We start from the raw sequence: 17650 nt of genomic DNA, 5'->3' as shown, positions 1-17650 counted from the left end.
TAACCTTAGGCAAGTTAACCTCTCTCTGTCTCAGTTTCCTTACCTATACAATGGAGATGCTAGCAGTATCTATCTCACAGAGATAAATAAGCTAGTAAAAGAAGCATGTTAAAGAGCCCTTGGCCCATGGAAGTACTCAAAGTGCTATTACTACATACTACATATTTTATAACATATGGAATAATAACCAAAAATCAGGATTTATAAAATTCTAAACATAAAGTCTTTAAAAACATTTTTATGCTCAAGATACATTGTCAAATCTCCTTCCAAAAGGGTTGATCCAATTTACAGTAAAACCACCACCATATTTCATTACCCCACATAGGCAAATGGATGCCAACATTTTAAAAAATACTTAATAACTCAGTAGATCTTCATAATTTGCATTTGTTTAATGACTAAAGCAAGTTTAATTAGTTTTCCATGATTAGTTCTTATTCTTTTGTGAACAATTGATTCATATAATGTGTGCGTTCATCTACTATAGGGTTTTAAGGTCTCCCTTTGATGGATAGACAATCTTTATAAAAAAACATATATCATATTTACTACAAATACAGGGTGGGGCAAAAGCAGGTTTACAGTTGTTTGTACGGAAAATACAGTAATAAACAGATAATAATACAGGAATAAACTGTTTCGTGCACTCACAATTGTAAACCTCCTTTTGCCCCACCCTGTATCTGGTCTATTTATTGCCTTGTTACCAGGGGTATGAAAGGGAAAGATTTTTTCCCACTAATCTAGTTTCAGAAGTTGTATTCTTTTTATTTCAGAATAGTCGATGCATGTAGTGGCATGGTTTATTTCAAGCACTAGTAAAATTAATTACTTTATAAAATCTAAAACGTTACAAAATGTGAGGTTTCAGAAACAAGGTATTTCATAGGCATTTAAAGATGGGAATAATGACTGCTGAATATTTTCTATATTTGAAACAAAGTAAAAATTTGCTTTTAAATTAGTTTAGTCAAGTTACTTTAGACATTCAGAACTTAAGTTTACTTAATTTTTAGAAGTCTAAAACACTAAATAATGTGAAAAAATTCAAAACATAAAAGTGAAGCCCTTACTAAGTGTACAGCATGATCTATTTCTTCAGTAGTTACACCTGGTTTAATCATCCCAGCAGCAATGTCCAGTACTTCTCTAGCAAGCTGTAAAAGAGAAATTCTGAATACATTCAAGAAGAAATGAAGTAACAATAGAAATCTGTACCCTCTGCACTATTACAGATTTTCATAGAGAGATTCATAGCGCATCTCACCTTGAATGTTATAATACTGAACCTCCATATTAAAACCATTTTTACTTCAAGAATAAAAAGTCCAGCCTGGTGCGGCTCAGTGGATTGAGCATCGTCCAGTGGACTGAGAGGTCCCAGTTTGATTCTGAGTCAGGGCTCATGCCGGAGTTGCAGGCTCAATCCCCAGTAGGAGGCGTGCAGAAGGCAGTCAACAGATGTTTCTCTCTCACATAGATGTTTCTATCTCTCCCTACCTCTCTCTCTAAACAAACAAACAAAAAAAATAAATTTTTTTACCTAAATAAATAAAACCATTTGTATTTCTAATGCATATCAATAAATGTGTGTGTAAATATATAAATAAAATTGGGCTAACTAGTAAATAGCTTAATATCTAAGTTTGACTTATTTCTATGTGCAAATGAACATCTTAAGCAGTCTAAACAATGATCAACTGGTAGAGGTTGAGTCCTGTCGTATTTCTATAATGGAAAAGGAAGGGATGGGAGAGAAATAAAAGTACAGATAAATGATTTCCCTCAAAAAAAAATCATAGCACATAAGTGATAGAAACACAAATATATCTAGATTATCAAAGAAAATTGGTACCAAATCACTTTTAAGCACTGAATAAAAACTTTAAGGGCCCTGGCCGGTTTGGCTCAGCGGTTGAAGCATCAGCCTACGGACCATAGAGTCCCGGGTTCGGTTCCTGCTAGGGGCACGTACCAAAAAAAAAAAACAACTTTAAGGATCATTTCTAAATAAACAATAGCAATTCTTCAATTTTTTCCTTAGAAAAATGTGAACATGTGACATCTCTTAGTAAGTATCAGCCACTAATATCCCACTGCATAGGTATTTCGCAACAGGAGCTTTTGCTTAACTTTAAGCCCTAAAATCTGCCCTAAATTATAATGGCTTGTGGAAATGAAATGACAGAATGTCATAAAAACTTGATTCTTAAAAAAATAACTTAAGGGGTAACAGAAATAGACTCTCAACTAAATATACTTGCCATATTAATTTTCAAATAGGCTATTTAAGTAGAAAACAAATGTTGCACAGAATTATATACTAACAAAAGTTTAATGAAAAGTAAGCATGGCTAGTCACAGCATTCCATCAGAACATATCCACCTTTTCTAAATCAACAATTCATTGCCTTTATGTCTAATAACTGCTGAAAGGTGTCCTATCTCATGAGGAAAAAAACTCTTACCCTACATACGAGTCGCATCCCTTCTATATCTTCAGATGAGAGCAATTTAATTTGAGAAGTACCTTTAAGAGCCTGTTCAGATTCAGACATTCCTAGAAAGAAAAACCAGTAAGCAAAACCAAATGAATAGAAAGAGGTAGTATTAGGTATAATTATCTCCCTGATGACTTATTAACAGTCAAGTTTCACTATTTCACACAATGCTATTTCATAATTTAGAAGAATTCAGGTCGAATTTTTTTTTTAAATATTGTCAACATGAAAGGGAAATTTGCTAAAGAACAAATGTACAGATCTATTAGAATTCCGTCAATACGGAGTACTTATTATCTGACAAGGCAATGTGCTAATGAAAGACAGTAAATGATTCACACTTGAATAGCACCACACAATTTACAAACTGCATTCATGATCATCCTCTCATAATGAAATTGTACACCAACAACTGATGAATTAATTTCACATATTTATTCTTTTTTTTTTTTTTATCCTCACCCGAGGACTTTTTTCCCACTTTTGTTCAGATAGAGTGGGGGGCGAGAGAAACATCGACGTGAAAGGGACACATCGAGTGGCTGCCTCCCGCAGGACCCCAACCAGGGCAGAGGATGAATCACAACTGAAGTACATGCCCTTGGCTGGAATCAAAACCGCAATTCATTGGTCCATGGGCCGACGCTCTAACCGCTAAGCAAACCGGCCAGGGCACACATTTATTCTTTTATATAGGAACCTAAGTCAGTGTTTTACAAGCTGGTGTAACCCGTAAGTAAATAAATGGAATAGAAAATAATAGAGTATATCATACATAGGGTAGGGTAAGTGCTGTTGTGAAAGGGTGATTGTTAATTCACACACACACACACACATACACACAGATCATATTATAAAATAATATTTCTCACTCTGGATTACAGTAAAAAATACTTAAATTTTGAAAAACATTGCCCTAAAAATCTTCATTAATAAAATTATCTTAACTTGAATTATTCATATATTTAAAAATATCAGAGCCAGTATAATAATTATTTCGAAATCAGACAAAAAGAATGTAACAAACCATAAACTATTTTTAAATAAATGTGGATATAAAAATCCCAACTAGCCCGGCCAGTATGGCTCAGTGGCTGAGCATCAACTTATGCACCAAGAGGTCACCAGTTCAATTCCCAGTCAGGGCACATGCCCAGATTGTGGGGCTAATACCCAGTTGGGGGCATGCAGGAGGCAGCCAATCGATGTTCTCTCTCATTGATGTTTCTATCTCTCTCTCTCCTCCTTTCCTTTCTCTCTAAAATCAATTAAAAAAAAATTTTTTTAAATCCCAATTAAAATATTAAACAGAATCCAAAATATATGTAGTACACCATGATGTAAGTGGAAAGATACACTATTAACAAATCTATTCATATAATTCATCATAGCCATAGATAAAGAAGGAAAAAATAAATAAATGGATCATCTGGAGCCCTGGCCAGTGTGGCCAGCAGTTAAGAGTGTCAGCCTGTGGACCAGAGAGCCCCGGGTTCAGTTTCCACTAAGGCAGCTGTTCTCAACCTTCCTAATGCCACGATCCTTTAATACAGTTCCTCATGTTGTGGTGACCCCCAACCATAAAATTATATTCGTTGCTACTTCATAACTGTAATTTTGCTACTGTTATGTCTTAGGCGACTCCTGTGAAAGGGTTGTTCGACCCCCAAAGGGGTCGTGACCCACAGGTTGAGAACCACTGCTAAGGGCATGTACCTCGGTTGCAGTTTGTCCCTGGCCCCGACTGGGATTGTGTGGGTGGTAATCACTTGATGTGTCTCTCTCACATCAATGTTTCTCTCTCTCTCTCTCTCTTTCTTCCTCCCTCTCTCTCTCCCACTCTATCTAAAGATAAATGCAAAAAATATCCTCGGATGAGGATAAAAAAAATGATCATCTAGAAAGATAATTCTGATAACATGGCTGGTGTGACAAATATAAATCTCAAGCCAAGAACCCACATCATGGAATACCCACTATCAGCAACACTATTTAACTTCATTCTGACAGTATTAGCAGGTATATTCAGATATGATTATATGTCCCCAGAATAAGGGGATACCTGGTAAATGACTAGAAATAAGAATTTAGGAAGATGGCAGATTATAAGATAAATATGTCAAAATCAGTAACTTTCCCATATACAAACAATGAGCCAGAAAATATAGAAGATACTATTTACAAGAATAACTAAAAAAGATAAAGTATCCAGAAATAAACTTAAAGGCCTAATGAAGAAAATTTTAAACTACCACTAAAAACATAAAAGGAAACTTACATAAAATATAAAAACATACCCTGTTCTTGGACAGAAAGACTCAATATTGTAAAGCAGCCAATTCTTCCAAAATTAATCTATAAATTTAATACTATCCCAATAAAAAATGGTAACAGGATATTTTGGGGACAAGCTAATTCCAAATTTCACATGGAAAAACAAACATGCAAGAATAACTAGGAATATTCTGAAAAAGAGGAAAGGTGGGGGCAACAAGGCCCACTAGACATTAAAACATTATACAGCTGTAATAATTAAGAGTTTGGCAATAGCACATGATTAGACAAATGAGTTAATGAAACAGAATAGAATCCAAAAACAGACTCCAAGACTTGTATAGGCTGCATTTTAAATCAGAAAAAAAAGGACATATTTTAAATAACTAGTAATGTGACAACCAGATCAGGGGAAAAAATAAAGCTGCATCCATATTTAATTACTAACAATAAATAAAAATGTTATCACACATTAAAAGAGTGAAACCATAAAAATAGTGGAAAAAAAATACAGGAAAATAGTTTTATAATATCCTCGGAACCAAAAAGGTCTTCCCAGGTCAGTAAGCTATAGATACTAATAAATTTTATTATAGAAAAATGTTGCAAGTTTGTCATTAATGTAATGCTATAAACAAAGACAAGATGTAAATTTTCAATTGAAAAAAACATTTATAGCACACACATCAAAGGACTATTTTCCTTAGTACAGAAAGAATGCTTATAAATCAGTATTGAAAAAAACTAGTAACCTAATTGGAAAAATAAAAGGCTATGGATGAATAGACAGATGTATAAAAAGATGTTCAACCTTCTTCATAATTTAAAAATACAAATTAAAATAACAGCAAAATACCATCTTTCATCTTTCAGATTAGCACGATTCATAAAGTTTGAAGTAACTTTATTCATAAAGTAACATATGTTTGGGAAGATAAAGGAAAAAAGAGACTCCTATATATTTTTAATGGAATAAGCAACTGTCAAACTCTCTAAAATCTGTTATATCTTTCAAAATAAAAAATGCACTTATTCTTCGATCTCATGTTTTACTCTTAGGCAACTGACCTACAGAAATACTCTCACATGCAAGAATAGTAAAAGAAGTAAAAACCTGGAAATAATCTAAACATACATTAGTAGGAGAAGCCTGGCTTAATAAATGATGATAAACCCACACAATGAAATACTTCAGTCATTAAAAAGAAAGTCGTTTTATGGGCTTATACAGAATGTTTGCAAGATCTATTAAGAGAATATAAGAAGGTGAAAAAGTATACATAGCTTGATCCTACTGTGTATAATTGAGGTGAAGGGCTGATGAGTGTACATACATAATATATCTCTGAAAAGTTCTGCAAGAAACTGTTAATAGTGATTCTACCTCTGGGGAGTAGGACTTACTTTTCACTTTGTAACATTTTATGCCATCAGAATTTACCATGTCTGTATATTTTTTTAAAACTACATTTAAAAATATTAAATACAGAGTAATGAGATTATACATCCTCAAGAGCTATCTATCATTCAGACTCTTTTTTTCCTTCAATGCATCTGAAATAGTGAAGTTTAAATAATTTTTAAATTACATTCCTAAAACTGTAATATGGTTCACCACTTCTTAGAGAATAAAGCAAAGGCAGCTTATCTTAACATATTAAACCACATGAGAATTCTGTTATTCAACCATTTTTGACAAGCAAAATCAGTAATTTCACATAATTCAACTTAAGTTATGTCTACAGGCCCTAAGCGTTGCAAATTACCTATCTTCTCTGGAGGTCTCACTATCATTACCTATAAAATGGAGAAGGCAACATAACCCACCCCATGAGTAACATGTGAGAAATTAGCACAGTGCCTGACATATAGTTATGAAAAAAATATCAGTTCTAGAATTATCATCATTATTGCTAAAATCATCACCATTACTACTAGTTCTGTTATTACAGTCCAGTCTGCACTTAGGTATTCATTTGAGGCTTCCACAATCTGTTTTTATCTCAATACATATTATTTCATTAAAGTAGGGGGACATGTTAAAATCAAAATGGGTTTTTAATCTAGAATGTGATATAACAATACAAAATATAATTATTATGTTGAATATAGTCTTAACATCTAAACAATGTTTTCAGAATTGGATAGATTTCTTGGAAGAAAAGAACCTTTAATTCTCTCAAATGTTTCCATGTGTCTTAAAAAGCCATGTTGACATTTATTAGAAATCCAGCACTAAAACAAAAACAAAAAACAAACAAAAAGAAATCCAGCACTGAAAATTTTCTCCAAAAGAAGAAACCAGCATAGCAGAACTTACCTAAAGGGTGATCAGCATAATCTGGTCGTTGAATATAACTTGGCACGGGCCTTGTTGGCATCTGAAACATCAAAGATGTATATCAGTTAAAACCAATTCAAATATGAAAGCAACTTTCACTATTAAAATTTACTAACAAAGGAAACAAAAATGGGAAAAAACATACTAAAAAGTTTCACTTAAGTGACAAAAAGTTTTCAGTGACATCTTAATTATCAATCACAATTATCTATTACATGAGGATTAAGCTTCATTTTCCTAGTGCTAATGCCACTTAAGTATCATATAAGGGAGAGTGGCCAAGGCCATAAGGACTTAACACCCTACGCAGATAACAAGGTATCATGTTGTTCCAAACAAACTGGCAAACCAACAACAATAAAATAATATCTCTAACACACACCATTTTGTTCATCATTAGCTCTGAGAGCTAGAATTAAAAAGATATTCTTATATTGTTGACATTTGTCCAAATTTTTAAAATTAAAGATGTATTCATTTTATTTTTAAAAACCAGTAAAATTAAATATATATATATTGATGGACGACAAATAGATTACAACTTAAATGTATTCCTATGTGAACACTCTAAAGCCCATCTGACAAGACCACAGGAAGGGGTGGGAGTAGCAGGAAAGCCATATCAAAATCAAGGCTGAAAGAGATCACGTTAAAAAATTCTAGAAAAGTAGTAATATACACTACCATCATGCCAGTCAGAAAATATCTATTCTACCACTTTCCTTTTTAAGACTAAAGAAGTTTTAATCCTTTCATCTGAATTTTTTTTCTACTTATTCCATGACTGCCAATTATCCCTCTTAACTTCCAAATAATGTACCATAAAAACTGAAGAGCTAGAATGCAAACTTAATCCTGATTATATGATTCATATTAAAGTACAAAACACAGGTATAATTTTTAGTAAGCGGAAAATTGGTTTAAAAGAATGTTAAATGTTTATTACCTTATTTACTCACCAGTGGATAATGTGGTCGGAGTTTACCAGTGTATCGATAACCTGCCCATGGGTCAGTGTTAATATCACCTTCTAGGGTCCAGGAAGACACTTCTCGCTTTGCCTTTTCATCTTCTGCGTGATAGATGGATGGATGAGAGAAAAGGAGAGAAAGAAAGAAATACTTCAACAGCATTCATTAACTGTCATTTATTTGAACAGCACACCAAAGAGCCCAGGCACAAAAATCCAGCAAACTCCCACCTTCGCCTGTATCATCAAAGCTACTGCTTTCTTGCTTTGTTCACAATCTTATGATACCTGAAAGATCTGTCTCGTGAGAAACAGCCCAAGCTAGTCATACTGTATATTTGTATACACTATCGACTAGGAACAGCTAATAGTAGAACCCCTTTCTCAAGTAAATGTTAATGTAGACTCTCTCCAGTATCAATTTATAGGAAGCCCATTTTGAAATGTAAAATCTGAGCCTAGACAAAACTTCTGAGAGCAGGTATTACAAATGAATTCTGGGCTCATACTAAAGGAACAGATTCTAAATAACCCCAAAGCAAACTTAAAGTAAAAAAAATAAAAATTTCCCACTTAGCTGATGAATATTTCAAGTCAATATTTCAAATTGCTTTAAAATTTTTATGAGCATCATTTGCTTTTTTCCAGGACAGGGGTGACAGAAGTAGGTAGAAAAAGGTAAAGATAAGGGCAGGGAACAATCAACAGAAAGTTACTGAAAACTCAGTAGAAAAATGTAAGAAGCACACACATACACCTTATCAGGTTCGCTATTAATGCCTAATGTTGTACTTACTGAAATGCACCTAAGAATCCTTTTCACACAGAACAGACCCCTATGCTATCCCACATTGGCAAACTGACTGCACCTCTATCTATAATGTAAAATAAACAACTACATAGGACTTAAATAGCAAAAAATTCAAATCCCTGAGTATTGACCTATATACCTCCCAAGGCACACCTATCTTTTCCTCATTGTTGTCATGCTATCACACATTTTGAAAGTCATGCTTCACATAATTTTGGAAGTGTATGAGAAAAATAAAACTCCTCCTTTAAAAAAATCTATTTAAAATATGAAAGGGGGAAGAAGAGATGAAATCATATCATATGAAGCAAGTGAGGAATGGTAAAATGGAAGAAGGTAGTCAAATAGTAAAACTTCTAGTTATAAGAAATAGGTTCTAGAGAAGGAATGTACAGCATAGTGACTACAGTCAACAAAAACAACAAAAAGACAATCTAGGCAAATTTCCTCGTTTTATAGATGAGGAAACTGAGGTAAGGGGGTTCCCATCACCAATCCATTCACATTACTCTGAAAGAAAACACAGTTATACTACTACATATAAAGTAAAGGAACTGAAAAGCATGAGAGTGGAAAGACAAAAGAAAAGCTCTACTCTGCTACTGAATTTTAAATATCTTTCTCCCCTCTGGCGTTAAGAAAGCCACTGTGAATGTTAATGTCAACAGGAAAACTGTCTCCATCCCAGGACAAAACTGGGCTGCATTCACTGCCATGGGGTCAAACGCTAGAGACAGTAATAAGAAATGTAGGCCCACTGATGCCTGCTTCCACTATGAACTGCATCAATTGCTTTTGTCCGAAATATGAATCTCAAGAATAATTTTCACCTGCAACCTGGGACAGACTAACAATCAAGATGCAGGTGCTCTGCTTTAACATACTCCTGGGGAGGAGAGCAAGGAGAAGGAAGGATCTAAAAATCTTTCAAAGTGTGTGTGTGTGGGGGGGGGGGGGACGACAGGAGGAGGGTGTCAATGGGGAAAAAAGGAGAAACATCTCTAACAATAATAAATTAATAAAAACTGCCAAAAATAATGATAATAAAATATTTCAAAGCTTCCAAGCCCAAAGGCTCCTGGATGAGACTGAAATATGGCAAGTTCTTTTCGAATAAATTTCAAAAGTCAGTTCATTTAGCCCCGGGCCAGTGTGGCTAAGGTGTGACTCAGCCTTTCGAGCTCTGGCCTGCTGACTTGATGGCTCACAGATTCAATTCTGGTCAAGGGCATGTACCAGGGTTGCAGGTTCATCCCCAACCCTGGTTGGGGTCATACAGGAGGCAACCAATCATTGTGTCTCTCTCACATTGATGTTTCTCTCTCTCGCCCTCCTTCCCTCCCTTCCACTCTTTCTAAAAATCAATGGAAAAATATCTTTGAGTGAGGATTTTTTTAAAAAGTCAGTTCATTTGTATTTTAGAAGCAATTTTATCTGAGCTGTAAGTGCTAGATATACAGTGTACACTTAATTAATCTGAATTGGACTGGGGGTTGGTAAAAGATCAGTTAGTTGGTAACTGACTGATCTTTTTCAAAAAGCTGTAAAAGCACCAGACAGTATAAACAAACACTTGAAAGTTGCCTCTCAAACATCTGAATGAAACAGGCAGGTAAGCTAGAGGTGGTGTCAAAAAGTACCTGCTACTGCCCAGCTGCTGTGGCTCAATGACTGAGCGCCGACCCATGCACCAAAAGGTCGCTGGTTTGATTCCTAATCAGGGCACATGCCCAGGTTGTGGGCCCGATCCCCAGTAGGGGACACGTAGGAGGCCGATTGATGTTCTCACTCATTGATATTTCTATCTCTCTCCCTCTCTCTTCCTCTCTAAAATCAATAAAGAAAAAAAATATTTTTAAAGTACCTGTTATTCCACAGTGTGGCTCAAAGTACATCCCATGCAGGCTTTAGTCTTTAAAAGGTTCTGTGCAGGCCCAAGCCAGTTTGGCTCAGTGGTTACAGAGTGTCAGTCCGTGGGCCGAAGAGTCGCGGGTTAGATTCTGGTCAAGGGCACATACCTCGGTTGCAGTTTGTCCTCGGTGCGAGGGGCAACCAATCAGTGTGTCTCTCTCACACCAGTGTTTTTCTCTGTCTCTCTATCTCTCTCTCTCTCTCTCTCTCTCCCCTCCCTCCCAGTCTATCTGAAGATAAATGGAAAAAAAAATATCCTCAGGTGGGGATTAAGAAATAAATAATAATAAAAGGTTCTGTGTAGGCTGCCTCCTCCAGTCAGCTGACATGATATAACTGCATATATCTAAGCTTTGCCTAAGATGGGATCATCTGATCACAATTCTCAGTTCTTCCAGAAATGACTATTAAACAATTGTGGAGCATTTACTATACACTGTACATATGCTACACACTTTACATAGATTTGTTCATTTAATCCTCACAACAGACTTAAATTTTCAGCATTTTGAAGGTGGAGCTCAAAGTAATACATGCTTGCAAAGTTTGGTGGAACCAGCTCTGAAACATTACACAGAGCCTTCCCTCTGCAATCCAAAAACCACGCACACTAGTTCGGAGGGATGAGCAGTGATCACTTAATTTTGGTGCTTTTTTCAAAAGGAGTTTTTAGCCCGGCTGGTATAGCTCACTGGTTGAGCATCGACCCACACACCAAGAGGTCACCAGTTCCATTCCTGGTCAGGGCACATGCCCAGGTTGTGGGCCAAATCCCCAGTGAGGGGCATGCAGGAGGCAGCCAATCAATGTTCTCTCTCATCGATGTTTCTATCTCTTTCTCCCTCTCCCTCCCTCTTTCTATAAAATCAATTAAAAAATATATTAAAAAGGAGTTTTTATAGCATATTTTTAGCCACTCAAAAGGCATATGTCAAATGCTTCCACTTCTTACTTTAGGAAATGAGAGTCCAAGAAACACTGATTCTATCAGTGATACATAAAAAGAGTTTAAAATAATAGAGTATTAAGATGTGAAGTGCTACGATTTTTACAGATCAGACTAAAAAGCAAATGCTATCATGTCCACTCTGGCAGGAAATACAGCATAGGAAATATGCACTCAAGCATCAGCATTATGTGCCTCTTAGGGTTTTTAATCTAACTAGTCTTTACTATGACACACACAAAATAAATCCTGTCCTTGAGTGATTTATTTAACTCACACTTGAAATTTTCCTAAGGCCTGATTAGCTTCTGCAATCAAGACAACTCCAGGTCCATTTGGTTTCACTGGTGAATTCTACCAAACATCAAGGAAGAAATAATACCAAGTCTATATCATCTCTTCCAGAAAACAGAAGAAAAGAAAAAAGTTCCCCCACTTTATTGGAAATAAGATTACTCTAATGCCAAAACCTGTTAAAGATATTAAAAGCTAATTACAAACCAATATCCCACACAAGCAAAGATATAAATCAGGCATCCTTAATAATTAGAGAACAGTACACGTTACATGTTAAAAAATAGAAAAGTAAATGCCTAAGCATAGCATCTTCATGACATAAGCTGCTTGATATGTTATCTCACCACTGTTTCTTGAAATAAGGTGCTTTCTTTTATGGGGCCCTGTTCCTTCCTAACCCAACCTTCTTTCCCCCAAATCCCTTTCAGAATACTCTTCTTAGCTCCAGAGATCACCCTTCCCTAGACATTCCCTCCTCTAGGACTGTCATCCTCAATGGTGTAGTCTGGATCGGTTTATTAGAGTGGAAAAGATACAGGGCTGGCCAGCTGAGGGCTGTCTCTCTCCAACACAGCTCAAAGGGATCAACAATATTAGGCTCATCCTGGCCGGTTTGGCTCAGTGGTTAAGAGCATCAACCTGCGGTCCAGAGAGAACCGGGTTCGGTTCCCAGTAAGGGCACGTACCTTGGTTGCCATTTGTCCTTGGCCCTGGTTGGGTTGTGTGGGTGGCAGCCGCTCAATGTGTCCCTTTCATGTTGATGTTTATCTCTCTCTCTCCCTCCTACTCTATCTGAACAAAAAAATGGGAAAATGTCCTCAGGTGAGGATTAAAAAAAAAAAAACAATATTAGGCTCACTGGCTGAAGAAAATCATCCCAGAAAATCCAAGAGAGTACCATACTAAACATTATTATACAGCTAAAACCCAAATAGCTTCATTTCAATGCAGTAATAATTATGTTCTTTGCACTTAGGGCACACCAGCTATTTAATTCTCTTCCAGGATGGGTCTTAATGAAATAACTCTACCCTTAGAAACCTACTACTGAACAGGCACACTTCAGCGAGTTAGCAAACGCTTGGGGTAGAGACCCATTCTAAGCTCTTGAACTAACATATCGTTTCACTTCAACACTTCACTCACCTTGTTTTAACTTTCTGATTATAAAATGTTAGTATCTGGCTCAAAGAGCTCTAAAAATACCAAACACATTAGAAATACAGTATTTAATGTATGAATGAATAAAATTAAATGGCATTACTGAAACCAATCTCTATATTTGATTTGAGGTAACAAATTCTGTCATTTATGCTTTGAGAAACTCATTTCTTCACAGTCATTTTTCCTTCTCTCTAACCACATTTCCTCCCAAAATAGCCTAGCCTTTCCATTAAATGTAGACTTCACCTTACACAACCTTACACAATATCTTTTTAAACTGTTGATATTGAAACAATCTACCGAACTTTATTACATCAGCAAATTCCTTTTAAAAAAACACACACGTAGAAAAATAATAAAATATACCAAGATCAGTAAGCTGAAAAAGAACCTTTATACCAAGGATCATGTGCGGTCTGCCAAGCCTTCATCATCAGGATGGCAACGCCGTAAGAACAGAAACCCCTTGTCAATTTTCAGGTAATTGTGATGGGTTGCCTGTCTTAAGCTAGCACACTAATGACATGAATTTACAAGATGGATGGCCACAGCAGGAAAGGCCATTTCAATCGGAGATACATCCCTATGGGTCACAGCAATGGCTAAGCAGGAGCCAATAGTTTCACTTTGTGGTGTCTTACAAAGTAACTTCAAAAGAGCAAATTAAACATTAGACTTCAAGAAATAACATTAAGTAACTAAAACCCCAAAGTAATAATCTTTTGAGTAGAAAAGCCATCAAAATTCAAGCTAAACTAAAACAGGAGATCCGCCCTGGCCGGTTTGGCTCAGCGGTTAGAGCGTCGGCCTGCGGTCCGGAGAGAGCTGGGTTTGGTTCCCGCTAAGGGCATGTACCTCTGTTGCAGTTTGTCCCCGGCCCTGGTTGGTCGTGCGGGTGGCGGCCACTCGATGTGTCCCTTCACGTCGATGTTTCTCTCTCTCTCTCTTCCTCTCTCTCCCTCCCACTCTATCTGTACAAAAAATGGAAAAGTGTCCTCAGGTAAGGATGAAAAAAAAAAAAAAAAACAGGAGATCCAGCAAAATGAAGCTGGATAGCTCATGTGCCCCAGCCTACAATGTGCAAACATTTCTAGCAAAGGAAAGAGGGTGTCAAAAGACTAGACATTCTCAGGTATCGCTCAAGCAAGATCCATCTATTTCAGCAACCATTTCATGTTTTCATGTCACATAATATAAGGTCAACAAAGATTACTCAGCCACATTTTATTTACATGATTACACACCACAAAGAATAAAAAATATGTTCAAATTCTAGCTATTGGATTACACACTCAGAATATTCAAATATGCACTTTCTGAATATGCAAAGATACACCTTCAGAACTGAAAGAATTCTTCTTTCGCACAACAGCCACTTCTAAGACATATGGCAGAGAGATGTGTGATTTCACTTACTTGCTTTCTTATGTAGTAACTTGTGAGTAGCCCAACTTCCTTTAAAACATTCCTAAAAGAGAGCAAACATGAAAATTAGTGTCAGGCATTCCTTAATTAGAAACATCTTAAGGAATGTTATATATAAGAAACAGTTACTGGAAATTTCTTTTGCCAAAAAGCAAACCTTTGACTTCACTAAATATTGAGAAAAGCTTAAGAAATGACACCTGCTTAAAAATTCATTTCAAAAAGCAACCTAAACTTTAGAAGAAACATTAGTTATAGTTACATGTCAATGTCATGTCACCAAAATATTTTGAAGTATTTTTTTTAATCATGAGCCAATTAATCATAAAAAGACAAGGAAAATGTTGCAGGTTCTTCCATTATTTATGGTAGTTTGAGTCTCAGTCATCCCCACTTTGTTTACTATGTGCTGACAGCCCTTCTAGACTAAGCTCCACGTCAAGTTTACCAATATGCTCCCAGAGCCAAGCAGAAGGCCTGTCTGGCACCAGGTAAAGCTTCAGTGAGTACTTGCTGATTGGTCAAATGCATGAATGACTAGAAAGACTAAGCTTTTCACTTAGGAAAATATGTTCATGTAACATATTTCAGATACCAGCAAGAAGTACTGAACTGGGAAAACGAGTTCAAGTAATAAATTGAATTAAAATAACAAACTCAAGCAATAAATTAGAAAAATGATTCAAGCATAGATATTATTTATGCTTTAATTTTTAGATTCTCTTCTTCAGAGACTTTAAAATTACTCAAATACAGTACTCTCCCTACTCCCCCTAATTACAGTTTCACTTTCCGTGGTTTCAGTTACCTGTGGTCATTTGCAGCCCAAAAATATTCAATGAAAAATTCCAGAAATGAACAATTTATACGTTTTAAATCATGCTCCATTCTGAGTAGCATGGTAAAATCTTGCACAGTCCCACCCAGGACATGCATCTCCACATTATATACATTGCCCGCCTGTTAATGACTTAGTAGCTGTCTGTTATCAGACTGTCACAGTGTCACAGTACTCATGTCAAGTAACCCTTATTTTGCTTAATAATGGCCCCAATGCATAAGAGTGATGCTGGCAATTTGACTATGCCAAAGAGAATCCATAAACTTTATCGTGGGTCTATATGTATAGGAAATATCATAGTATATATAGGGTTCAGTACTATCTGCGCTTTTAGGCATCTACTGGGCATCCCAATGGGTAAGGGAGGACTACTGTAAATCATTACAAATACTGAGAAAATTCACAAAGTCCTACAAATATTTTTTGACTTTGCAAACAAAAGAGTAAGTCATGGAAAAGAAAAGTAAGAGAAAAGCTAAGAAAAAAATAGAAAATAAAACATCCCTATGACTAAGTATTAATCATACCACATTACACCAGTGATATTTACCCAAGGGCCTCCCTCCAGGGCCAGGATCTTCACGATTTCCCCTTTACTCTCCCTTGTATCCTCACAGCCTGCAGCAGTAAAGTCTAGAAAACCCAGGTCATACCTATTTCCTCCTACTACAACATCAATAGACTTCAAGTGTATAAAAAGGTATGCACAACATCCCTGGATGTTTCTTCATTTTTGAAGCTAAAACTGAGCTGAGTCTTTTGTGGAGAACAGAGATGTGATGGGCAGAATAATGGCGCCCCAAAAATGTCTATGTCCTAATCCTCAAAACCTGTGATTATGCTAAATTACAACTACATAGAGGGGAATGAAACTTGCTAATCAGCTGACCCTGAGATGAGGAGATTATCTTGTTTTTTCTAAATGGGCCCAATGTAATCATAAGTGTCCTTAAAAAGGTAGAAGGGGGCCCTGGCCGGTTTGGCTCAGCGGTTAGAGCGGCGGCCTGCGGACCAGAGAGATCCGGGTTCGGATTCCACTAAGGGCACGTACCTCGGTTGCAGTTTGTCCCCGGCCCTGGTCGGTCATGCGAGTGGCAGCCACTCGATGTGTCCCTTTCACGTTGATGTTTCTCTCTCTCTCTCTCTCTCTCTCTCTCTCTGTTCCTCTCTCTCCCTTCCACTCTACCTGAACAAAATATGGGAAAATGTCCTCGGGTGAGGATAAAAAAACAAAAACAAAAGTAGATAGAAGGGAGATAAAGGAGTCAGAGAAAGATATAATGATGAAGGCCTGGCAAGAGAAATAATTACATTACTGGCTTTGAAGATGGAAGGAGGGGACCATGAACCAAGGAATACAGGCAACCTCTGGAAACTGAAAAGAGCAAATACCAGATTCTCCCTAGAGCCTCCAGAAAGGAATGTTGGCCTGTCAACACCCTGAGACCGTGTCAGACTTCTGACCTACAGAACTGTAAGATAATAAATCTGTTGCTTTAAGCCATCAAGCTTGTGGTAATCTGTTATGGCAGCTACAGGAGGGAAAACAGAGTTATCTCTATCTGTGGTCAAATTGCAAAAATCACTCACAAGTGGCAAAAGATCAGTTCCTCCCAATCCCAGAGTTACAGGAAATTGGTAGAAAAACAAATGTTTATGGCACAAGAGGGATATTATGATTAACTGAAAAGTCCCAAGAACTAAAATAAGTGATATCTTCAGTTATTACCACATCTGCTACAGAACAAGAAAAGTCAATGTTAACCTATAACATAAAGACAACCATAATAATAACTACAAGTTACTGTTTGCTGAACAGTAAATGCCTACATCTCATTTCATCCTCACAAACACCCTGCAAGGCATATAACATTATCCCCATTTTACAGACGACAACACTGAAGCACAAATATGTCATAATTTGTCTATCACATAACAGAACCATACCTGGCAGTACTAAAATTCAAACTCAGCATTATATCACTAAAGGTGATGCTTTCTCACTGCTTTACAATATGTGGATGGGTGGGTATGAGTGTGCATGTACACAATTCAAAGCACCAATGTAGCACTAAACGTAGAACCAGAAAACATGGGTGTGAGTAAAGCTCTACCATATATTAGCTACACCACTGTAAGCTCTAAAATGTGGTCTTTAGAACATGT

General features: G+C 36.5%; 1 protein-coding gene across 2 annotated transcripts in view; it reads right to left on the bottom strand.

Moving 5' to 3' along the window:
* The window catches only part of METAP1 (methionyl aminopeptidase 1), an 84162-nt gene that overhangs the window by 25379 nt on the left and 41133 nt on the right, over positions 1–17650 (bottom strand). For both annotated transcript variants that reach the window (XR_004956798.1, XM_036242724.1), the window contains exons 2-6: positions 14635–14686; positions 8079–8191; positions 7099–7159; positions 2472–2563; positions 1077–1160 (exon numbers count right to left, since the gene is read on the bottom strand). Coding sequence is in view for 1 of the 2 variants with exons in the window: in XM_036242724.1 (XP_036098617.1) it covers positions 1077–1160; positions 2472–2563; positions 7099–7159; positions 8079–8191; positions 14635–14686 (402 nt within the window). In the remaining variant the exon portion in view is untranslated. The remainder of the gene's footprint in view (positions 1–1076; positions 1161–2471; positions 2564–7098; positions 7160–8078; positions 8192–14634; positions 14687–17650) is intronic.

This window comes from Molossus molossus, unplaced genomic scaffold (genome assembly GCF_014108415.1).
Source record: "Molossus molossus isolate mMolMol1 unplaced genomic scaffold, mMolMol1.p scaffold_m16_p_1, whole genome shotgun sequence".
Classification (NCBI taxonomy): domain Eukaryota; kingdom Metazoa; phylum Chordata; class Mammalia; order Chiroptera; family Molossidae; genus Molossus; species Molossus molossus.
Note: the sequence above shows the minus strand (reverse complement) of the source record. Positions and strands in the feature narration are given on the sequence as shown.